The sequence below is a fragment of the Eublepharis macularius genome, chromosome 3, assembly GCF_028583425.1.
Source record: "Eublepharis macularius isolate TG4126 chromosome 3, MPM_Emac_v1.0, whole genome shotgun sequence".
NCBI lineage: Eukaryota > Metazoa > Chordata > Lepidosauria > Squamata > Eublepharidae > Eublepharis > Eublepharis macularius.
Genome location: NC_072792.1, coordinates 155,937,138 through 155,963,317, shown reverse-complemented (window position 1 = coordinate 155,963,317; position 26,180 = coordinate 155,937,138). Strand labels below are relative to the sequence as shown.

General features: G+C 43.0%; 1 protein-coding gene across 1 annotated transcript in view; it reads right to left on the bottom strand.

The window, feature by feature from the left end:
* Positions 1–26,180, bottom strand: part of ATP8A2 (ATPase phospholipid transporting 8A2) — a 460,059-nt gene that overhangs the window by 90,013 nt on the left and 343,866 nt on the right. Inside the window, exon 33 of the mRNA XM_054973360.1 lies at positions 22,220–22,327. Coding sequence (XP_054829335.1) covers positions 22,220–22,327 — 108 coding nt within the window. The remainder of the gene's footprint in view (positions 1–22,219; positions 22,328–26,180) is intronic.

Below are 26,180 nucleotides of genomic sequence, written 5' to 3'. Positions count from 1 at the left end.
GTGACTCTGTAACAATATGGTAACTGTGTAACTATATCCACAAAAAGCAAGCCACAACCCTGAGAAGATGTGTGCATGTAGGGGCGCTGCATGAAGAACAGTACTGGAACTCTGATGGGATAAGAAGCCAACCAAGAGCTTATCCTAATATTTTATAATGTTGCCAGCAGGCAGACACCTTATTTCTGTAAATGCCTATGCAGATTTTAAAAATAATTTCAATTCAATATCCAGGGTATATATGGCAATACTATGCAAAAGTATTTAGAAGCCCAACTCTCTATAGCAGGAAATGCAGAAGACCGACAGTGTATAAGAGTAAAAAAAAAAGCCTGGTTTATGTTCAATAATGTATTCTGCTCTGATACAGTTCTTTTCAGAGAGGCCATGACTTTTGTCCTTGTGGAGTCCCTTTGGTAGCAAAAGGAAAATGTTGAATATCAAGGAGAGAAAGAGCGACACTTCATTGTTCAGGAGGGGATTCCCTGCAGTGCCGGCTTTAGGTCAAAGTTTTACCTGGGGTACAGGATCTCTCCTTAGCAGCACAGGCACTCATTAATGAAGGGCACTTTGGAAAAAGCTCTTCCGTTCCTTTCTCTGGCTGCAGAACTTTCCCCCCAGAATTTCAAGTTTATTTCCCCCCAGTGCCTGCCTGATTTCTTTGAAGCCCCTGCTGGGATATGCGCTAAACAGTCCAGGGCAAAAGAACAATTCTTCTCTAGACTCAAGATTGTTCAATTAACTGCTGTGGCTCACCTAGCAGGGAGGAGAGATTTAATCGCCTGTCCCTCTATCCTCAGTGTTTGTTGCGCTGTGAGAAATCCAGGAGGGAAAGGAGAGAGCCATGGTAAAATCTCGGGAACAGTCGTTTGCCCTAAGCCCTGTCAGCTTGCAGGGACACAGGAGAAGTCGAGGAATGGGGCTGCAAAGGAAATCAGCATGAGGCAAATTTTCAAGCATCTGAAGCAATTTAATTGAAAAAAGGTCTGTGTATGGAAAGGAATGTATAGTTATATCACTCTCGGGTTCATATGCATAAGATGGAAGGAAAAGCAACAGCTGAGAGTAGAAAGAAAAGAGAAGTAGGGCTACAGGCGCTCATCAAAGGAGAAAGATAATTGGCTCCTAAATGCATGTCCAAGGGTTCCTATAGGGTGGTTCACACATGCATGTACATCACTGGATGCTCATCATTTTGACTTGCATGTGTGTTTGAGAATGGCTGAATGGGAAATAATGAGTTGGGAGAGATCTGCAGCAGTGGCTCCTTTGTTCATTCAAGCCATCACAGTTTAGTTCATTTATTGCTTAGAATCTGAAGTCATGACAACAGAGAGGTTGACTACAACAGACAAAGCAAGTTATACACCATCCAAACAATATAAAACTTTAGGAGGAGTGGTTCCAACCATGTCACATCTAATTTGACTTAAAATTATGGATGTGCACATAAAATAATTTTTGTTTCATTTGCATTTTTCAATTTTTCATTTTTCAACTTTATTATTATTCTTGCTGCATTGTTTCCAATAGTTTCAACAGGAAACACAATTCCTGATGTAACTTCTCACTCCATTAAACTGAATGACATTTTCAGGGATTGTCTCTTTAACTCAAAGCATCTGACCTGCCAAATTCAGGCAAAATGGAGAAAGAAACACCATTTTATAGACCACCATTTTATAGATTCTTGTTCATGAAGCGGATGCAAACGGACATTTGGCAGCCCCAAAATAGAGGTGCGCTCAAATAATATCTAATAGGGGGATTCTTGAGTACTAACCCACTATTCACTTCCAAAGGGGGGGAGGTGTCTACAATTAAACGCAAATGGAGCTCACCAGCATAAGTCATTTTCTCTCAATCAGGCTCCAACACTAGAAATGTGTTCGTTTGGGAGAAAAATGATGGAATAAACAGAGTTTAGTGACATGAGATACGGGAGGAAGCAGGGTTGGTCTCTCTGGGTTTTTTAAAATAAAATTTTAAATAGATTCTAATTTCTAGGAATTTCAAGAGGTTGTCTTAGGGTGGCCAAGTCCCTCTCACTCACCCTGAAGCCTGGGTGCCTTCCAGATAATCCTAGGGCTAGTCTTCATAAGTTGCTTGATCAAATATCAACTATGCAGGCTTATATGTGATCAAGCAGAGAATCACCACTGACCCACTGAACCACTGTAAATAGTTTACTTAAATAGTAAAAAAAAAAAAGAAGCCATTAAGGCCTTTCTTCTTTCCCTGTTCTAAAGATAACCCATCTTTGGAAAGTTCCTCCTTTCTTTGCCTCCTAAAGGTTTTTCTTTCCAATATTTAACCCCCCATAATAGAATATCCTGTAAGATTAAAATGCCTTTTTCCTGATGTTATTTTGGGTTTGGAGTTTTTTTTATTCTTATTATAAAGGGTAAGGAGATAGCACCAGGTTTTCTCCCTAGGATTTCAGGGGATCTTAAGAGTTGGTTCCTCAAACAAAACCTTCCAATGTTAGAGTCATCCTTGCTGTTAACAGTAGGAATGGCTTCTGCAATGGAAGGTATAAACGTGATCACTCCTAGTAGTCTGTTCTAAAGTGACAGGATGAGACAGATTGGAATGATGACTCAGGAAAATGCAACCTCATTAATCTCTGTGCTTTTATGCTATTTATTGGGAGGGAAGACAGCCTGGTATTGCCCAATCTTGTCAGATCTCAGAAGCTAAGCAGAGTCAGTACTTGGATGGGGGCCCACCAGGGAAGATTCAGCAAAGGAGGGCAATAACAAACCAGTTTTGCTTTTCACTCACCTGGAAAGCCCCTTGCTGGGGTCACCATAAGTCCGCTGTGACTTGACAGCATATACAAATATAGCTGTGCAATTATTTCTGAACGTTTCATTCCACCGAGCGCTAATCTCAGAATCCCTGACTTTCAATACTAATTTCACACATACCACACATGAAATGGCCTGCACAGGCTGGCCATTATTCTGCCTGAAACTAATGTCTGCTCCTGCCTATGCAGCTTATTTAAGTCCAGAGTGGCCAAGTGTCCCCTAGCTGCACTGTGCATCTTTGTAGTGGAAAACCTGCCAGACTTGCATACCAGATGTTGACTTCTCTCTAAGCATGGGTAGATCCTGCCTTGTTTCCCCATTGTTTACTTAGCAATGTGTAACCTGCCACCCTTAGGGTTCATGGCATCAAGTACGTTGGCTGACTAAATAAGTACAGCGGCAGTCCTGTGTCCAGAGTTGATAATATTGAAAAATACCTCCTTCCAGAAAAACCTTCTGAACAATATACAAACCAACATTCAGCATCAGCATGAGTTAACATGTTTCATCGTATCCACTCATTTGCTATGAATGTAACAAGTCAATCATTTATATGCATATTACATTGTTTTATTTTAGTCTTTAAATGAATGCATGAAATGTAACTAGTGGAATATGTAATCCTTACCTCTCACAAGCACTGTTGCTAGCAGGGCCATGCCAGTCCCTTTGTGACAGGCAAATTAAATCAGTATGATCTCAGCAGCACAGCGTGCCCAACAACACAAAAAAAATTCCAACTCTCCATACCCTTCCCACCCCACCTTGATCAAATGTACTTGACCAAAGTCCTTTGGCCAGCACAGGGGGAATGTTATACTTCAGGCTGCCCCAGAAAATAGCAAAAGGGGCAGCTATAACCGCCCCCTGCCACATTTGCTTTCATTACCAGAAAAAAGATGCCAAAAGGCCAAGGGGAAGGAGCAGCTTGATCAGACTCCAGGGAAATATTGCCAAAATTGTTAAAATGCAAAATGGGGTTTCCAGGTAGCTATTGCAAGAAAGCTCAACCTAAATGCAAACAATCGTGACTTGCTGATATAATTTCAGATTCCAACCATAAGAAATGGTCAGTGTTCGTAATAACAAAGGACAAATATTACAGAAGATGTAAAGGAATTTTCCTAAGCCAAATGTCTAACACATCCCAGGGAGCAACCTAGTCTCCTTCCTTAGGGCAAAAACTCATCTCCTGAGTCCCAGCACATCTGTAAGCAAATATTCAATCATTGTTTTTGAGTTAATCAGGATATAAACACCATCTCAGGTCACAGTTAACTTTGTCCCAAACAAATATTGGCAAAGGAAGTAAGTTCTTGAATCCTGAAAGTTACAAATAAGACAACTTAATTTGATTCCACTATCACAGGTCACGAAATAAAGTATATAAGGAAACAGAGTATATAAGGTCTGGGATTCAGCCACACAATCTGGGTCAGCTATTTCCACCTAACCTACATCTACCACTAAGGAGACAGTACAAAGTCTTCAGGGTTGGTGGCTATGACTGAATTTCTCCCTTTTTCTTTATCTTCCTTCTGTCTCTCACTATGCCTGTGTCCCCCACAATCTTTCTTCACATTGCTCTGACACTGCTCCTGGTCCCTGCCATGGAGCCTCCCTTTGTTTCTCCCAAAGGCCCTTTCCAGGTCCCCTGGTTCTCTGGCTCCTGCCGCCTATTTGTTCATGTCCAACATAACTCTGCCTCTCAGATCCCCAAGCTTCCACTTTGTATTTGTATTTGTTGGAATAGGTGGTTCAGCATGCCTTGGATGCTGTGGGACACTCCATGTGTCTCTCTGTGTATATGTTACTCTTTTGATAAATAAGCTGCTCCTCTTTGTTCATGGTGGGAATGCCTCCTGGCTCTTCCTCTCTATCTCCATTGAGAGATTCTCTCTCTTGCCTTGTGGCCTCCAAACAGAGGGGTCGCATCTACCTCTCTCTCCCTTGCAATGGGGAATTTTCCCTCTTGCACCCCTACAGCTTTGATGCTGAACTATTTGGCTGTGGCATAAGGAAATACTTTAGACTAGAACTTTTTCTTCTGTAAGTTCTATTTTTCTACAATTTAATTGACTGAAGAAGATTAATTACTGTGCATTGGGGAAAACACTTCTGACTGGGTAACTGCTACCAAACAAAATATAACTATTTCTAATACTATTATCTTTCATTTGCCTCCCCTCTCTTATCTAGCCTTCCTTCTCTCTTTTTTCTTTAGAGACATGCACATAGACACACAACTCTCTCATGGGCTAGCCATGAGTGAGACATGATTGGGCACCTTAATTATCAAAGATTTTAGTAATTGTTGAATTAGAACTTACCAAAGTACATATTTGAAGTACTTTGACTTGCCAGTTTTTTTTATTGCCAACTGACTTTTAAATTTCCTTTCTGTTTTGCCTTCAGTTTATCCCTTTGTAGTTCATAAAGTTAACCCTTTAAGAACAATGGGCTCATTATTTCATGGGAAAATACCACACCAATCTGCAATCTGTGTATACAAAGGCTCAGGTCCCAAGATGCCCAGAGTTGGGGATGCATGTGTGAATGTCCACATACAAGAGCTCCCCCAGGGTCAAAGGGACTATGTTTGTTTTGCAAAACTCCATAGGGAATATGAGCAACTGGTCACTTGCCCCATGTTTCTGTGAATGCATGTGGCATTACTATCAATCACAGAAGTCCCTGATCTGATCTGCATGGGGCCAATTTATATTGAACACATCCAGGGCTTTTTTTTCAGGGGGAACGCAATGGAACGGAGTTCTGGAACCTCTTGAAAATGGTCACATGGCTGGTGGCCCCGCCCTCTGATCTCCAGACAGAGGGGAGTTTAGATTGCCCTCCGCGCCACTCAGTGGCGCGGAGAGCAATCTAAACTCCCCTCTGTCTGGAGATCAGGGGGTGGGGCCACCAGCCATGTGACCATTTTCTCTGAGGGCAACCCACTGAGTTCCACCACCTCTTTTCCCAGAAAAAAAGCCCTGAACACATCTAAAATTCTGAGAGCTGACAGAGGTGCCAGTGAACCACTAGAAACTTTACCGAAGCTGCTGTTATAGTCCTATTGGAAAACAACAAGGGGGTATAATACAAGCAATTACTGTATTTGAAGCAGAAGTGCACAACAGCGGCCTTATGAAATTCAATCAGTCGCTCTTGGGGACTCTGCTGCAGTCTTCTGCAATCCACTGTCTCGTGGCTGAATTGTCCTCAACAATAACTACAAGAAATGCTGTATAAAAGTTTGAATCTATACACATACTTAATAACAGGGACAGATGGTGACAGTCACTATCAGAGTTAAGTGTCAGATAATGTGAAAGACCTCTCATGGTGACCCTGAAGAGCTGCCGCCAGTCAGAGCAGATAATACTGATCTTGATAGACCAACAGTCTGATTCAGTATAAAGCAGCTTCATGTGTTCATCGTAGAGTGAACTTGAATACTTAACCGACTTTAAATTAAAAATTAATTTGGGGGCAACTCTTCAGGGGAAAAAAAGATTTGCGACTATGTGCTTGCTGTTTAAAATCAGGTATATGAAAGAGACAAAGTTATGGGTGGCACAAAAGCGAAGACTGGTATTGAAATGCCATGGGCATCAACATCCAACAAGTTCAGCCAGATAAAATTTTGCACCCATATTCAGGTTTAATAAACTATGCTAGGGCATCGACCCATGATGGGCATGCCCCTTAAGAAATTGCACGTTCTCATGTTCCAGCTTACTGGGACTGCCATGCTGTCCGAGTAGGGAAAGCTGGGGCGAATGAGTTCTCCCTCTCACAAAGTGGAGTTTGGGGAATGCATGTTGTAATATCAGCACATCCAAGAGTTTCTCCAGTCCATAACCAGCACCAGCTAATAATTACTCATCCCAGAAAGCCAGGAGCTGCAAGGACCCAGGAATCAAGCTGCACAAACTCCCAATGTGATCAGAAGACCACGTGGACAAGCAGGAGAACAGCCAGCATGAGTCCAGCCACAGAACAGTTGAGAAGCTGAGAACAAGAACATGGCCAGGGACAGAAGCCAAAGCATCCAAAAGAGTTCCTAAGCAGGGGGGAACTTGTTCCATGAGAACCAGAGCCCAACTGGGTCCTTGTAACTCCCTTAGGCCTACTATCTGTCTGAGTTCTGAAGCACTCCTGAAGAATGGAGATCTTCAAAAGGACCATTGGTGGTTTTATACTCTGTTGCCCATTTGTTACTTTTAGATGGGTTCATTGGCTTTTCTGGAGAGTGGAGAATGTGTGTGTGTGTGTGTGTGTGTGTGAAGGATCACAAGTAAACTGCTCTGAGTGGGTGTTAAGACATCCTGAAGGGCGGTATATAAATCAAATGTTGTTGTTATTATTATTATATCTACTACAGTTCCTGTCCCTTTACCAATGCATCTCACTGAGCCATTTCTTACAGCACAGCCCTATTACCTTGAATAATTCAGTGTTGCATTGTTTGTGGAAAGCCAGGAGAGTGGGAGCTTTCCTGACCTTCTTAGATTGTTTTTAATGTTTTAAATGAAAACCATAAAGAGTTTCTTTGGAGGGTTCTGGTGTGGGTGTATCTAGCTTAGGATGTTCCAAAGTCCTGGTGACTGGGTTCTTAACTGGGGGGTGGGTGGGATCTATCCTCTGCTTCTCCCTCCCCATCGAAGTTGGTGTCCTGATCACTGCTCAAGGCTAGGATCATTACAAAAAAGTGGAGTGCGGGCAGAGAAATGCATGACATTTCTCTAACTACACTTCATAGGAAGACGAGGGAAAACTGAACACAGGATTGCCATTTTCAGCACCACCAAGACCTGATTGTCATCATCCCTAGTTGTAGCGTCTTTCTGTGATACCAGTATTTGCTAGCAGTGTCCTGATCATTAATCACTTTTAGCTCATGCAAAAATCAGTTTAAATGCTAAGCTGAAAATTCATAATTTAAATTTGCAATCAGCTCATAAATCCATTGATTAGACCAACGAATGGTGTCAGACCCTGTCTGAGTGGGTGATAACACTCTTTATTATCAACTTGTCTGGTCCTCTGCCATTTTTTTCTTAGATGGTGTAAAAATTATTCTTCCATCTTTTCAGCAACTACTATCTTTGCAGTTGTAGCTGCATCGCTGTCTGCCTGCAGTTTCACAACAACAGCCAAGTTTTCGTGTCCACTGGTCTCCGCATTCCTGCCAAAGCCCTGCAGAAATGAGAGCTGCTACAGCTGCCAGGGTTTATTTACACACATTCCTGACTCAAATTGAATTAATGAGCATAATTTAACTCGGGCAATGTCCTCTGTGGCTCTTGTTTCTCTTTGCTCCACTTGACATTTCTTTTCTGGCGCATGCAACTGCTCCTGTCATCTTAAAGGAGGAAGTCTAAAATGTGTCCGGTGTAACAGCCCAGTGCGCTTCACAGCCCTTTGGGGCCATGTAAAGCATGTCCATGTTGCTCTGTTTAAGGTACTTTTATGAAACATCGAGGATGCTCTTAATGGACCTCCCGAGATTTAACTGGAATTTACCTTTTCCGTCTAATCAGCATGTCTCATTTTAATATTTTTTACCTTTTGTCAGCTGCTCAATTAGTTATCAAATATCTGTTTGCCATATCACATGGCATATTTACTCATTACCATGTTCAAGAACAAGCAGAGATTGGAGCATATACACTGAAAGCTAAGCAGAATTACACCCTTCTAAGAACATTGATTTCAATAGGCTTGGAAGGGTGTAACTGCTTAGGATTGCACTGTTAGCTGTTTCTCCCAGCCCTTCTCTCTCTCTCTTTTCTTGGAAAAATCTGAAACCCTACATGCAGCATCTAAAGGTTCTCAGCTTTACATGTTACCATGGGAATTTCTCTAGGAGATGGCTGCATACAGGAGGCCTGTATATTGCGCTGCACAGGCCAATGAAGAATTTCCTGCATGTGATGTCAAAGGCAAGAGTGCACAAACATTCCTCTGAAGTTTCTATAACAAAATCAACAGATCTCTGGTGTATTATAATACGGTATACCTTTGGTTGCAATCTTTGGAACAAAGCCTGTGAGTATTCACTAAGGAAGCCAGAAGGAGAGAAAGAAAGAATGTGATTGTTCATAGAACAAGAGATTGTGCAGGCAGATGTCAGTGTTTTCCAGCCCAGGTTTATCATGGACATGAATGCCCCCAGCAACACCTCCCCTCCTCGCTCCTGCAAGAGCTGCTCACCACATGCACACGCACACACAAAAACAGCTTCTCGAGAGGGTGAAGTTGAACATGTTCTACCACACTAGATCACAGACTTTTAATTCCCTGCCTGGGAATTCCCAAGCTGGGCTTTGGTTAACACCATTATTTCCCAGAAAACTCTAGCAAATCAAACACTCTGCTTAGAATTTAAACCACATCAAATGCTGAGAGCCTGAGACAGCTATTATTTTTTAAATTCAACCAAGTATAGCATATGCCTATTACACTCATGTATTCTTAATGACATCATTCTGGGTACGTTGTTGGACCAATGCCAGAGATCACTGCTTAGCTTTTATTTTGCTTTTGTCATGGGCTTTCCCTGTGGGGAACACTGTCACCTACAATGAATACATCAGATAAGAGAATGGTGTTGCAGTGTTATGCTGAAAGATGCTCTGGCTTGAAGAAGGATAAGTTTCATGTTTCAACTCAGCACTCAACAAATTGTAGCTCTTCAAGGAAGCCAAGGACTTGATGCAGCAGTTGCTCACATTCATCACTTGGTACCCTTGAATCTGCTTGCCCTCCCTTTGGTTTCTCTCTTGCCCCTGTCTAAATTTATATGGTAAGCTCTCGGGGTCAAGGGCCAGTCTTATTTCTTTATTTATCTACAAGCGGTCAAACTAGACGAGATGGAGAGAACAGATCTCCCAACAGTTTCTAGGTGTGTGAGCAGAACCGACTTGAATCAGGGTCATGTGGAAATGTGAGGGGAAGTCAAAGGGTCTTTCTTTAGTCATTGTGGAGTACACAAGTGAAGTCTGGGTTCTCCGTCCTGTGAGCTTCCTCACCAGGCCAATTCGCACCTCCTGGATTCATTTCAGATCACAAAAAATGAGAGAGAATGAATGCTGCAAACCCCTTCTCTGTATGTGCCATAGTTGCATTTTGAATTGGACACCAAACACATGGGAATTGAGGGAAACCTATAATGAATGTGTGACTGTTATATAAAACACAAGATGAAGACCTGGGGAATCTGTGCTCTCACCCCTAGGTTCTGCCTACCAAATCTGTCTTCATCATGCTGCTATCCATCCAAGGTGAATGTGGTGTCCCTAGTTTTGGTGGAACCCTCTCACGGCATTAGAGTTGCCAGCTCCAAGTTGGGAAATCCCTGGAGATCTAGGATGTGTGTGTGTGTGTGTGTGTGTGTGTGTGTGTGTGTGTGTGAAACCTGGAGAAACCAGGGGAAAGTGGGGTTTGGGGAGGGAAAGGACCTTGGCATGGCATAATTCCATAGAGTCTACCCCCAATAGTAGCCATTTTCTCCAGGTGAACTGATCTCTGTGGCCTGGAGACCAGTTGTAATTCTGGGAGATCTCCAGCTACTACCTGGAGGCTGGCAACCCTACATGGCATCCATGCTGGTAGTATCTGATCATGGATCTTTTAGCATTTATTCTATTTTAACCTATCAATGGCTGTGATAGTGAACAATATTAACAAGCCATAACACAACTAATTCTAAAAAATAAAATCACTAAAATCCAATAAAAGTAAAGTATTTTTCTTACGTTACTCTGTAAAATGAGATTCACAATATGCCTAGTCCTAGCTGTTTATTATATTGTATTTTCACCTGCACTGTCTAATCTGCTTTGGATATCAGTGAGATCAACTGACCGACCAACTGGCAGCTAGCTAGCTAGCAAAGAGGTAACAAAAACTTTGGACATCAAGCAGATAAAAGTCCCTCTCTGGTGGAGTCTCTCCTGATATTTGACTGCCTTCCTTTTCTCACCAGCCCACTCACTTCTTCCAGGGATTGTACAAAGAACTCAGCATTTTCATGAAATAGCAACAGCTGTACAAAGACAAATCAGTGTCCTCGCTAAAATCAGGATCCAGAAAAGCTTATTTGAATGCACAGCTCTTCTATGGACTTAAAGGAACGGGGGCTCTAACTCTGGCAGTGGTTGTAAGGAGCTGCCTCAAGACGGGGGAGGTTGAAACACCTGCAGGAATGTGCTGAAGCAATTTCATGTTTCTCTGGATGCGGGATGCGACGGGACACGATAGGAGGTTATAAAATGATACATGGAGTGGAGAAGCAGGATGGAGAGAATATTCTCCTGCTATAAGACTGACACTTTTGGGCACCCAATGAAGTTGATGGACAATAGGATCAGCATAAACAAAAGGAAATACTTCATTACTTAATTAAACAATTAAAGTGTAGAAGACCATACAAGTGGGTAATAGCAAGCCATGGGCACAGATGATTTTAAAGGGGATTGGACAGATGCATGAGGATAAATTCATCGATGGCTACAAGCCTCTGAATTCTAGTACTAGGAAGCTACAACAGGGAAGGCCTTGGCCTCCATGGCTTGTTTGTGGGCCCTCCAGTGTGACTGCTGTGTGAAATCTGATGTTGAACTAGACAAACCACTGGTTTGATCCGGCAGGGCTCTTCTTACAGATTTTATAGGTCTGTGCAGATTTTACAGCTGTTCTTACAGATCCAAGCTAGGATTCCAAGTGAAGCCCAAACCCAGACATATGATTAAATTTGCATTGGGGTTAAGTATGTTGTGGTCTTCATGTTAAGATGTACCCAAATGTCATTTAGCAGCTTGCAAGACCACAGAGCAAACACATGGCACAAAGCTCAGTTTTTCCCAAATGATGTATGCCTGCCACAATGTGTATGTATCCGGTCTTGATCAGTGTAATATCCTGTCTCATGGCTACTGCCTAATCAGAATTTTTGTCCCCTCTTTCCTAAAAATCTCACTCTGAATAAGCACATTTTCACCAGAATTTTTGTCCCCTCTTTCCTAAAAATCTCACTCTGAATAAGCACACTTTCACCAATCCACCTACTCTTCCATCCATTTTCACCAACTTCCATCTAATTTAATTAAATTAATTGCATTTAATGTTTCCTGATTGCAATGCCTAACCTATCTCCAAATGCTAGAGAAAGAGATCACCCCTGATTTTTTTTGCCCATTCAAGGCAATTTTTAAATTAAAAATCATCCAATCCAAATAATAGTTTACAATTCCCTGAAGAGGAAGGGCAAATGGACTGAAAATAGATGAAGAATAATAGACAATGTGGGACAATCAAGGACAAAAATCCAAAGAAATGAAGAAATACAACAGACAATTGCAACTGCAGACATAACCCAAAAAAAATGTCTAAACTAGGAACTCTGTAACTCCACATCACTGCAGTTACTATTTAACATCCAGACAACTGCGTACTATATTCTGGATTTCTCAAACTAATGGCATGTCTGCACAGAGCCTTCTATAAAGATTAGCTATTCTCAATGCAGTGTTATCTAGGCAATGCCCACACTCAACCCGTCCCATAAACAGGATGGAATCCTGGGCATGGGGTGGTTTTAGCCACCAAGCGGCAAGTGCATCTGCCCTGGGTCATGTGCTTGGGTGGCCCTGACTGCTCAATAGAAAGAAGAAGAGCAGGCTCTTGCCACCACTTGAACTTGCACCATTGGGTCTCACACAGCTGGCTTCCACGGCAGTGGTGGCTCCCATTCACCTTGCATTTAGAATGATTACTACCCCTTTCTTGGGGGGGGGGTCAGTGGGGAGTGGCAGAGATTCTTTTGCCCTATCCTTGACTTTTGCCCAGGGATCCAGAATCCCTAAGACTGACCCCAGTCTTGGGGCCACCACAGACTGCAACCCATCAAGAGGAAATGATAATGGACAATACTGTGCCTTCTTCCTGACCTCAGTGTTACAGCAATAAAGCAAGAGGAAAGGAGCTTCCTATGTGGACATGCCACCGGTCAAAGAAAACCCACTTGTAAGGGTGCCTCTGCCTCACCCACTGCTGTGGACTATTCCGCATTCTAAAGTAGAATCCATCTGTTGCCTTCAAGTTCTTAAGAGCGCTACCTGATTAGTGACAAACCCAATAAGGCTACTAAGGTGCCTCCAGCTCTTTACCTCCCCACCTTTCCCAGAATCAGCTCCTCTCACCTCAGCCAAAGCAACATGGCAGGCATTGCCCAAGGGAACACAGACCCTATTGAAGCAGGGAAGGGCGAGTGTTCACCAGCTGCCGACTTTCTTCCACAGTGCATTTGTAAAGAACAGGTGTGGATTACAAGCCAGCACTTAGCGCCACAGTCAAATTAAAACACACACACTGAACTGGTTTGGAGAAGGCCAAGTATGAGCTTTTATGCCCTCTCCCTCCCCAACAACGGCTTGTGCCTCCTTGGGGAAGTCTAGCTCACAGCTTGAGAATCACTGAAATCTCTCCAGTACAGCTTTGAAAAAGCATGCATATGTCATTATGCTGGGCTGATCTGTCTGCCTTGAGTACAGTCCAGAAAAGTTCTAAAGCCACATCAAACAGACCAGAGACCATTAACAATGAAAGCAAACAAGATCAGCACCGAAAGCCTATGTCTGCAGACAGAAATCTGATTTCTGACTTAATATATGAATGAAGCTTTTCCATGGGCTGAAATGTCCATGCTGCGGTACGATGCACAAGAGATCATACCCATACAAGCCACAGTTGGAACAACTAATCTTCCAATCGGTGCCAAATGCTGCTGAAACATGAGAAACCAGAAGGGCAATAACAGAAACCACCACCCCATAAGAAGAAAATCTACACTGACAAGCACAAAGAAAAAATGCATAAATGCTTTGAAATACACAAAGCTGCAAATATCAACAGTTTAGTGAAGAGCATACTAATGCAAAATGTGATCACCGAGAAAAATCTTTCTTTGTTTCTTAAGTTGCATCTTATATAAGTAAGTTAAGGTCTAACATGGATGCTACAGCAAAGGTCTAACACGTGGCCTTCTAACTTACAGGTACGGATGCTACAGCAAAGGAAGACACTGGCTTTATTGCTATGATTTCCCTCAAGGAGCACATAGCACAGCAGCCTTCCAAAAACTGTGCATGCAGAGCAGCTGGCTATATCACGTGCCCTATATGTTCACTTACGTGTAGGACCTGCATGATCACTGGAACTAGATATGTGACCATTTGTAAAGGCAGGCACAGGCATACACCTTTCAGCTAGGTAATTCAAGCAGTGCAGTACCTGGTTTCATTAGGTAAAGTCCGAATTCCAGGAGAATTCCACTGGCAGTATTAGAGGAACAGAATTTTATTTCAAGGTGCAGACACGAAGTGGTGGCTTGTAGCTGAGCCTTTCTCTAGCTTTTTTGTTGCATTTTTGGCTTATGACTGTGTCCTTTTCTAGCTTTTTTGCCACATTTTGAAGTTTAATGTGATGCTCCCTAGTTTGAAATAAGGCCAAATCTCTGACTTGAAACTTTGCAAACAATCTTGGGGTTGTAACGTAAGTAGGTTGCTCTAAGTATTGTTCATGTGATGCAGTGTACTATTGTTCGCCTGCAACTTTTCCAGCACCTTTAGGGTTTCTATACTTGGAATCCTCCTTAATAAATAAAAAGGCACAATCTTGAAGTGAAGTTTTGAAACATTCAGGGCAGGTAAGTGTAAGATGTAAGCAGCAGCATCCCAACAGAGCGGAGCCCATAGCCCTGACAAGGTCCACTGATCAGAGCGGCAGTGCAAACACCGAGCAAGCAGCTATGCCTGCCCAATGCAGCAGAGAGGAGGGCATCAGGGGTAGGAACTGTCTACAGGAATGCCACAGTTGGGACCTGCACAGGCAGTGTCAACTACAAGTGACGTCTTACACAGGTTGGACACTAGTTGGCTTCCCTCAAGTTTTGATGGGAAATGTAGGCGTCCTGGTTTTACAGCTTGGCTCTCCATTACAGCTGCAAGACCAGGATGCCTACATTTCCCATCAAAACTTGAGGGAAGCCGACTAGTGTCCAACCTGTGTAAGACGTCACTTTTAGTTTGGCTCTCAGGCAGGAGTTCCCAGGGCAGGGCTGAGCAACAATGGAGAAGGAGACCTGCCCAGGAGAGGAGAGAGGTAAAGGACAGGGGCTCAGTGGGAAGCCTGGCCCGGGCCTTTTGATGGGCCACAACCAGTGGGACCAGGAATCTTGAGAAATAGGAAGGAGCCCCTATTGGTCCTGAGGCCTGGCAATCACAAGGAAGCTTTCCATGGGGGAGGCTGGAAGGAGGGCCCTGGGTTAGCCGGCCTCCAGGGGGGCCTTTAAAAAGCCAGGCAGGGAAGAGCCTGGGACGAAGGGTGAGGTAGCTCCCATGTGGCTGCCACAGCCCCCCTGCTCTACCATTTCTGAAGCTCAACCCCTTCCTAGAGCTGGAGGAAACTGGGTACTCATTTTATCCACCTTGGAAAGATGGAAGGTTGAGTCAACCTTGAGCCGGCTACCTGAACCCAGCTTCCGCCGGGATCGAACTCAGGTCATGAGCAGAGCTTGGGCTCCAGTACTGCAGCTTGCCACTCTGCGCCACGGAGTCCTTCCAAGGTCAGTAAAATGAGTACCCAGTTTCCTGGGGGTAAAGTGTAGATGACTGGGGAAGGCAATGGCAAACTAGCCTGTAACAAAAAGTCTGCCAAGAAACCGTCGTGATGCGACGTCCCCCCATGGGTCAGTAATGACTCAGTGCTTGCACAGGGGACTACCTTTACCTTTACCTTTACTGTGTGAGACAGGATGCTGGACAAATGGACCACTGGTCTGATCCAGCAGGGCTCTTCTTATATTCCTAACACTGAAAACTGGTTATATAGCTAGCCAGGAAATGGAAAATGGTGGGGAAATGTGGTCCTGTAACTATTGGCTTAACAGCACAAGAACTGCTGTGATCAAAAGACAATCTTAATCAAAGTAATCTTTTCATCGACAAGATGATACAACATGTCATTCAAGAGATAAAAATCCCTCCTCAGCAATATATACTTCATATTACAGCAGAGTATAAGAAAAATGTTAAAAGTCTCTTCCTAAAAGAAGGCCTTAAAAAATTAAAAAGAATACAGCGTGTTTTCTGTTCAAGAGGATCAGAATAAATTAATCCATGACAAAACATGAGAAGCTTACATGGAGAAAGGGAAATGAGAATTACCAAACCAGAACATATTAATGGTCCATCAGATTTAATATCCTGTCTCCAGCTATGCCTTATGGCAGATGCTTCAAAGGAAAGAATAAAACACCCATGAAGTAAAGTACTTCACCTTGCAATATTACAGGTATGAGGGGAGGATAAAAGGGGGATATTTCTTGACAGCCAAGCAACAAGTTAAAAAGCAAACCTCAAAAGGTACTAAATGAAGTTCTGTTTATTGGTGCATTCCCAATTAACTAGTCTGAAGCGTTTTGAGTACTACACATTCTTCGTCACAGACATTTTGTTGGTCTCTTTTTGCCTATGAGATGAAGGGTTTCTTTTTATTTTAAGAGAATACTTGCAATCCTTTTTGTTTTTCAAAAGGAAAAGAAACTTCACATTTAGAAGAAAAACCAGCGAACAACAATTTGCCTCTGATGAAGAGTATGTTATACTCGAAACACATCAGTCAAGTTAATCGGGATTGTTCTGGTAAACAGAACTATTGTGCTTAGCACCTTTTGAGGTCTGCCTCTTTACCTATTGTTCTGAAGACTGGTTCTCCTCTCCTTTTTATCTGGGTATTTTTTGACCTGCACTAGGAACGAATTTGAGACCTGTGTTATGATGGCTTGTGTCTGTCATAACACATGTCCTAGCTCTAGCTAAGACTACTGCAATTTACTGGTTACATTCCTATTCAAGCCCTGTCCCATCATTTAAAATAATAAAACAGAGTAAAAATTATCCTCATGAGGCACAAATTGGAGAGCTCCTTTAGTTGCACAAGGGCTTGCATGCATCTGACATGGCTTAGCCCATCTGTATACCATTACATTGTGCGTGTATGTGTGTGTGTAGACACATACATATATACAGTGAAAGGAATATTCTGTCTCAGAAGAAGCCATTTTTCTTCCTTAATAATGGAGAAGCGTGGCTCCTGTGCAGTTGGTATTATATACTGGCAGCAGATTTTTAAACTATTGACTCAAGTTTTATATATTTTGCTTCTATTTTGCATTGACTCAAGTTTTATATATTTTGCTTCTATTTTGCATTGAATTGTAATTGGTTGTTTTTCACAGAAGGAAGGGAGGAGATTTATATTTTAATTCTTCTCCTAGCTTTACTTACAATGTACAGTGCAGGGAGCTGAATACCAACAGTTCTATGACAGAGAGATGTTCTTAAAAATTATTTGAATGATAGAGGCACTGTGTACGTTTGAACTGACTCCCTTTCTCCCAGATCTCTTTATATTTTTCTTAAGATGATGAATGGACCTTTAATGGCTTGGGTAATTGATTATGATCTAGGAACTCTGCTACAAGTACTGGGTTATGTTAATGATCACAGTCAATCACATTCTGTGTAAGTATTATGGTATGCTTGAAAATAATCTACAGTACTGTCAGCCACAATGAGGCATTAATGCCGTATCTCAAGGCATCATTTGTTTCAGAAAATCCAGTGAGTATAAAATAACACGTTTTAAGTACAAAAACATTTTGTAGAAAGTATTCATATGTGAAGCAGATGCCAACCACAACTGTGATGCAGAACTTTTTTTCTTTAGATGCAATAAAATTAAGGCTGAGCTCAAATTACACGCAGGGTTTTCACCGGTGTTGGGGGAGGGGGAAGCCCTCCCTTTTTGATATCCCTGGAGAAATATTTGCTTATTCATTCACATTACCTGACTTGCTTTGACTTTTTTTCAGTCCAGGTCTTTCTTGGTTCTGGCACCTACCTGGTGGAACTCTCTATCTGAGAAGAACCGGTCTCAACAAGATTTGCCATCATTTTGCAGAGCCTGCAAGACGGAGATGTTCCGCCAGGCTTATGGGGGTTGAGGCAAAGGAATCATCCAACCAGCCGCTCCCAGTGTGTGTGTGTGGGGGGGGGGACATGTGCCCAACCCTACACTGGCTGAGTTTTAACCGCCCTGCTCTGTGGACTTGAGGTGCTACGTAAGGTGCAAATATGAGCAATGATGTATTTTTGTAATTGCTACCAATGTTTTTAATTGTTTTAATTGTTTTTTGTATCTATGTATTTATGATGTAAATCCGCTCTGAGCCCATTCTCAGGGAGAGCGGACTATAAATTAAATTAATAACATAAATAAAATAATGGATTTTACCAGCCCTCAGTAGCATGACCACATCGGCAGATCTGACTGTCCATGTAACATTGTGACATCATCCTATTAATTATGTCTTTGATTGGCAGGGGAATCCCTCATCTAGTAAACATTCTCAGTGGTCCACATTTGTCCTCAATGATGTCACTGTAGAGCCAAATCTGATTGGATATATAGCAACATGTCATCTCATTGCCTGTGTGAATCCTGATTTGCAGTAATTAACTCTTTTAATGATCCCGTAAGATAAGCAGCAGTTATAAGGAAAAGAGAGCCAAAACAACAGCAGCAGCTGGGGGCAACAATGGCATAAAACAGGTTAACAAAAAAAGTGAATATCTGAACCATCAAATTGTTTTTCAGAAATTATTCATAATTAAGTAGCTGTTTTTGACCTCAAAATAGAAACTGACCTCAAAATAGATAACAACAATAACATTCGATTTATATACTGCTCTTCAGGACAACTTAATGCCCACTCAAAGCAGTTTACAAAGCGTGTTATTATTATCCTCACGACAATCACCCTGTGAGGTGGGTGGGGCTGAGAGAGCTCCAAGAAGCTGTGACTGACCCAAGGTCACCCAGCTGGCTTCAAGTGGAGGAGTGGGGAATCAAACCCAGTTCTCCAGATTAGAGTCCTGCTGCTCTCAACCACTACACCAAACTGGGGCCGATTCCAGACGGCCCTCCCCATCCCGAAATGTTGCACGTCGTCGTGCGGAAAACACGAAATATCGCATTTTCTCACACGAGTTTTGTGCGACGTCGCTCAGAACTCGCGCAAGAAAACGCGATATTTTGCGTTTTCCACGCAACAATGCGCGACGTTTCGGGACGGGGAGGGCCGTCTGGAATCGGCCTGGGTCTCAGACTGTTAAATGAAGAAAAAGTTTCTTGCTGATATCTTTGTCAGAATTTCTGGATAGGAGGCTTTTGGGTCATTTTGTTTGCCTCTGTGACAAATAAATCAAGATAGAAAAATCTGATCTCCTGGCATGGATCACATCGACTCTGAATGAGAAAGATGCAGTTGGAATTTTCCTAATCATAATTACAGAACCATACCTCTTCATAAATAATGTAGTAAATCCTCTAAATTGAAACACAATGATTTCTGACATTGAGCAGTTCTGATCTGGCACTATTCTCTCAGCTTTCATTTTCCTGCACCATGGAAAGCAGGAGGGACAGTGAAGACAGAAATTGACTCTGTTGATATGTGCCTGACAGGTATATAATCCAACCAGAGAAGTGAATAGATCTTCCCACCAAATAGGATTTCCCCATTAACTTTTCTGTGCATAGTATTCCCCCTTTCAAACACTCACTGCATCAGCTCACTGCGTTTAGGAGAAATTCTTATCCAATATAGTATGAACTATATTATTGTTTGTGTCTGGGTCTGCTAGGTACTGGTAAAGACTTTGTTTGCATATGCTGCAGGCAGGGCAGATTGGAGATACAGAGGTGTAAATATACAGAGATATAGGAGCTGTGGCCCATGATAAAGAGCTTGCCTGCATATGCTGACCGCTTAATGTTCAGTAATGAAGTACACTATACTCTGTGCAACAGAGAAACAGCGATTCAAAATCTGAAATCTCTTGGATGCCTTTATTTTACTCAAAAGTAAATGTGAATGAACCCAATATGATGTGACAATCTATTCACATGTAAGGTGAAAAATCAGCTGCAATTCAATCAAAACTGGAGTGTGCAAGTGAGGTGTACTAATAGTTCTTCCCCTACTTTGGTGTGCTCTGCTTTTTTTGAAGCAAATTTTATTCTAGTTCTGGAATTTATTTATTTACTACATTTGCACACTGCCTTTCTCTCCAATGGGGATCCTGAGTAGATAAGATAGTTGCCTTCTTCTCAATTTTATCCTTACAATAACATTGTGAGGTAGGTTAGGCTGAGATTGTGTGACTGGCCCGAAGTCAGCCAGCCACCTTCCCTGGAAGAGTGGGGATTAGAACCTGCATCTACCGGATCCTAGTCCAACATTTTAACCACTACACCACACTGACTGTCAGTGACTGGAAGTCAGCAAGTTGGAGAAGAAAATGCTGATAAAACACAGGGCACTGCATGATGGTTCATGCTTCATTTTATAAAGGAAAACTCACATACCACACACCCTGGTTAAAGATCCTAGAAAAGGAGGGAAACCATTACACATGTTCCAATTTACACCTCTCTTTGTCTTCCCGGCAAGTTCAAGTATTTTAATTGGCCATAAAACAGACAGGATTCTTTGGGAGAGGGATGCAGTAAGTTCTACTTCAGAATTTAGCCAAATGTTTTGGAATACAAAAATCCAGGGGAAAACTAGGAAAAGGAAACATTCAGAAGTATTCCATCTTTTCAGTACGTTTTTGTTTCACTAACTTCTTTGTTTATCCTTCTATGGATATAGACTGCAGTGACCACTGGTTATGCAAACTGCAATAACCATAGGTTGTGGGAACTGCAATGCCCATTGGTTGTGTAAATGTATAAAAATCATTCAGTCATTCATAGTACGTTTATTTACATTTGTAAATGTGGTTCCCGACTTGCTAGAACAACACATTTTCATGTACTATGAGTTTGCTCCCTGTAGTATTTTCAGTTACATTTATTAAACTTTCATTTTTCCCCGGGAGTCTCCTATTTTACAGATTCCCATCGGACTCTTGAGTGGATTTGACAGGCTCATTATTTTTCCTTATTCTCCAAGGGCTGAAATCATGACACTGAAAGGGAGAATTTCACCACCTGGAACTCAATAGATGTTGAAGGAACAAATCCAAACCCTTGCTTAACATTGTACGAGTAACTGCTAGTGACACATGCTGCTCCCTCCTGCTTATGGTCACCCAGTAATTTATTTTGCAGGTATATTTTCTTTTCCTTTCCACAATCAAAGAACAGAAGAAAAAGCCGGGCAATCAGAAAATACATACAATACAGCTTTAGAAAACTTTTAATTTGCAAGCAATACTCCATAAAAGAAACCACCAACTGGAAAATATCACTTTGCTAATGCCAAGTCCTGAACACACACTACCCACAACTGAGAGAAATACATGGGCATAGATTTATAAACATAGATGTAGGCATATGTTACCAGCTTTCTGGATGCAAACTCTCCCTGCCTTCATGCATAGGCTTCTGTGTGCAGGGACTGATTGATAAGCATCTGGAAGTCTGCTTCTGCAAACTCTTTACTTTGTGGCAACTCCCTCACATGCAAATAACATCCTCCCAGAGCTAAGCTACAAGAGATGAATGACACAAGGAGGAGCACGTGAAAGGAGTCACAATGTTAGCCGGGAAGCTGAGTTTTAAGAGATCGGAAGGCTCTGTCAATTTCCCCTCTCTACAGAGCCAGCAAGATTGCTGCTCAGGTTTGTTTATTTCCTCTTTACCTCTTAGAAGGGGAGGTGAAACTGACAGAGCCCTCAGAAGGCAAAATGGATATTAACAAACCCTCCTGACAGCTCCAGCTCTGTAGAGAGGGGAAATTGACAAAGCCTTCTGATCTCTTTTAAAACTCAGCTTCTGGGCTTCACGTGCTCCTCCTCGTGTAATTTGTCTCTTGTAGTTTGGCTCCCAGATAAGCTTGCTTTATGTTAATTTTTGAAAAGAGCATTGGATGCACACTTCTTTTGCTTTCTGGGACCTAACTGCAAGGTATCTAGGCTGTGCTCCACCACAATGGTACATGGAGCAATTTTGATTTGTGAGGCTGACAAAACCAGGACACAAGAGTAGGGGGGAAGGAAGTGCAACTGAGCTTTTCCCCCAAAGGAGGAGAAAAGAGTAAAGTTGGCCTCAGTTAGGCCAAAAGCCTTGCATTTTTGTTGATTTTTTTTGAAGGCGAAACTTTACACCTAGAAGAGATTTAAAAATTGTACCTTCACAGCGTTCCTTTCCAAACCGCCACTATCACAGCCTTACATTCAACTTAAACGTACCCCGTGAACAGGTCTGAAATGGCTGCTATGGAAAACTGGCTTGCCCTGCTCTTTGCCACACTGAACCAAAGAACTGACCTGTCCAAGCATGTCTGGTGCGATAGGGATGATGGGCCAGATGGCTGAGTAGGCCCCGAAGAACACCAGCCAGAGCAGCATGCTTCCCCACACAGCCAAGTGACTGAACTGCAGGAAAAAGAAACAAACAATCAGGCTTCGGCAGAGGAAGTCTCTCTCCTCTCTCAGGTATTCTTTTACTTCAACCCCTTTTTGATTTTTCCCACACAGGCTTTTGCCAATCTCACTCAGGGCTTGATTTGAAGCCAGCAGAAAGATTGATTAAACTGCTCAGAAAACTCCCTGCATTAAATCTGTTTTCTATGAGACAGCATGTCGGTTTCTTAGCCAGGACCTCACCAGGCACTCACTCCCTGCCCCAGCATCGATTTACACACAGAATTTTCAAGGACCCAAAAAACTTTTGCCATAGAGGGACTGAGAAGGCTCAAAGGACAAGGAAACCATGGTTCCACAGTGTTCTGCCACACGTCTCGGCTTTTTTTCCCCCAATTCCTCAAGAACAACACAAAGAGGTTAAGGTAAAACTACTTATATCTGCTGATGTAAAAAGCCAGCTTTAAAAAGCTGTTTTGAATAATCACCCCAAACCTCCAGTTGCATCATTTCATACACACACACAATGGGAACTAGAGACTTGGGCTATGATTTCTAATATCTGGCCTGCTTGCCATGACTGACTGCTCTTTTATAAATGCCAAACTCCACTCTGAGAGGCAACGAAGCCTGCCTGTTAATCAGTCCTACTTGATAAGCACACTCTTTGCCTAGTACTATAAACAAACAAACATAGAATCTCCCCCTTTCCAATCTGTCTATACCAAATGGCTAGTTATTACCCAATAATCGCCTCTCTCATTAAGCACCCTTAAGAATCCATGTGCGCTAGAGGGACTTGATCAGAATACCACAGAATGTCTTGTAATTATTTTAATGTTCCCTCATCCTTGAACAGAAATTGCACCAGAGTTGTTTTTAAAATTCCAAAAATAACTAACTAGTTTATTTACTTTAGAGGGGAAAAATAGGTCAAATCAGGCAATTCAACAATCAGGCAATGTCTCTGAGATAAAATCAGATGATGCACAGACCAGTTCTTAGGAGCTTCACAGATACTTAAAGGCTTAATTTTTGAGGCTTTGGTTCCCTTGTTTTCCCCCAAGCACTCCAGTATACTTTCTTTTAGTATTCTCTCTCTCTTCTGGAGTTACGAATGTTTGTGCCCACTTTCTAGTACCCCGATCCCCTTTCTCTCCAAACATCAGTGCTTTTTTTCAGTTGTTAACTGAATCTGAAGGTCAACACAGGCAGTTTCCAACCACACCTGACCAGGGATCTCTTCACTCTCCAGAGCTACCTCCCTGTTTGACTGGGATGGGAAAATCTTCTCTCCTTAGAAGATCTAGCCCTTCCTTTGGCCTGTTTGGGAATCTGCACCACTTCCCAAACCTCCTTAACAACTTTCCCTAGTTCTCCTGCCTGTGTTAAAACTGCTCTCCAGTTAGGACTCGTCTCCCAACTCTTCACACTAGATTTGTCTCAGCTAGGACTGAAAAAAAAGACCCTCTTCTTTCCAGCTCATGCTATTCAATCAGATTCCTTGGAGTAGCCTGTCACTCAAAGCTACCTGCTTCTGTGAGGAATCAACCCTTAACAGTCCTGCATCTGTGAGCGGGACCACAAGTGACGCCTGACACAGGTTAGACACTTGTCAGCTTCCCTCAAGTTTTGATGGGAAATGTAGGCAGCTTGGCGGAATGTTGGACAAGTGACAGTTGAAAAGTCCATTGGACAGCAGTCAGAGAGTCAAGCTGCAAGACCAGGATGCCTACATTTCCCATCAAAACTTGAGGGAAGCTGTGTCCAACCTGTGTCAGGCACCACTTGTGGTCCCACTCTGTGTGTGTGCATCACTTCCAGGCTTTTTAAAACATGCAGTCCTTCACATAATGCTAGTGTTACTAGACTCAGGAAATTGGCCAACATACAGAATACCTGTCATGAATTAAGTAACCCCTACCTGTACTGGCATAGCCCCTAACCCGCTCTCAATCCAAGCCTGATATCCATAAAAAATTGCCCAACAAAACTCTAAACCCTACACAAGTCTGAGAGCCGAAACAGACGTGACGAGATACCTAGGTTCAACTCGTGTTCTCTTACCTCAAAGTTTGTCGGAAAGTGTAGGCGTCCTTGCAGCTTAAAGTTTAGCATTTACAGAGCAGCAGGGAGGGAAGTGCAAGTGTGGGGCGCCTTTCCTCCCGCTCTCGAGGCGCATCGCGGCATTTTCCCTTCCCCGCTTACACGGAGTATCGCTTCATCTCCCCCCCCTCACCTGGCCTGGCCCCTGCAGAGCGACGCCTGGCTGCACCGGGAGAGCCAGGAGGAAAGGTGCCCAGAACATCTCCCCCCCCTCGCTCACCTGAAGCCATGCGGCTCGGAGCTGCATAGCTCACCGTCGCTCTGCGGGGGCTGGGCAAGGGGTGGGTGGAGTGACAGTCCATGCGATTGGGGCAAAGGCAGAGCATGCCGGGCTATGCAGTTCTGGGCCATGTGGCTTTGGGCAGGGGCCAGGCGAGCGAGGGGAGGAAATGCTCTGGGTGCCTTTCCTCCCGGCTCTCCCAGTGTAGCCAGGCGTCGCTCTGCAGGGGCCAGGCCGGGTGAGGGGGGGAGATGAAGCGATACTCCATGTAAGTGGGGAAAGGAAAATGCCGCGATGCACCTCAAGAGCAGGAGGAAAGGCGCCCCACGCCTGCACTTCCCTCCCTGCTGCTCTGTAAATGTTAAACTTTAAGCTGCAAGGACGCCTACACTTCCCAACAAACCTTGAGGAACAAGAACATGAGTTGAACCCAGGTTTCTCATCACGCCTGTTTCGGCTCTGAGTATGGTATTTAAAGGATCAGCTGCCTCCATATTGTCCTTCCTGGACAGTGTTCTTCATCTCAAATGCTCTCAAGGGATGCAACACAACAAGTTATGACCATGCATGCACAAATCAGCCCTGAATGTAGGACAGCAATTTTATTCCATGATAGTGATTATGGCTGCCATCGTAATCACACCTTACTGAATAAAAGGAAACTTATTTCTCAGCAGACCTGTTCAGGATTGTGCCCTATGAAATATTATGAGGCTCTGGTGGTTATCCTGAATTAAGGTCTGATTACATGAGATGTTAAACCTAAGTTCGGTTGGGGGAAACTTGCGTTTAAACACATGACCGGCACTAATCTTTAAAACAGCATGTACATTTTTGCAGGCAGAAAAGGACCGGGGGGTGGGTGGGCTGTTCGTCTTACTGCTGGAGACAGGTGTCTGCCCAGGAGACGTGTGTATCCAGCAGTAAGGTTCCTGGCAGCAAGACTCCTGGTGGAGCTACATCTTATTTTTTGAATCCTGGGGTCATACCAAAAAGAAGAATTGCTGTATCCGGTGCATAAGACCAATTTCATAGACTTAGGTATGAGAAATTTTGCTGCCAAATACCCTAAAATGTCCTTGATTGTATACAACATGGAGGCTACTATTTCTGAATTATAGCCCTGAGTGAAGAGTCTCTCTCACTCTTTGGGGACAAGATATTCAGTTATTCCTGGTGATCCCTCACCCCTGAGCAGCATTTGAGAGATATTTTGGGCTACAGTAGGAAGGGAGAGGCAAAGAAGTTATGCTCTATGCACGGAACTCCTCTATGAAACCATGCTTTTGTCTTCAAATAAACACAATTATTACCAAAATGCTGTAAATCTCCAATGCTCCCTCATCCAAAGGAAACCAAATCCAGTAGAACTTACTGTCTCTGAAACTTCTCAGTGCTCAATACAGCAAATCTCAACAGAGATAAAAGCACAATTTTCCACAGGCACTGATACTCAAAATACAGTTTGCAAATCTAAGGTAACATTTCATGCATGACCTGTACTAACATAACCTGCAATAACACCAAATGGTCCTCAGT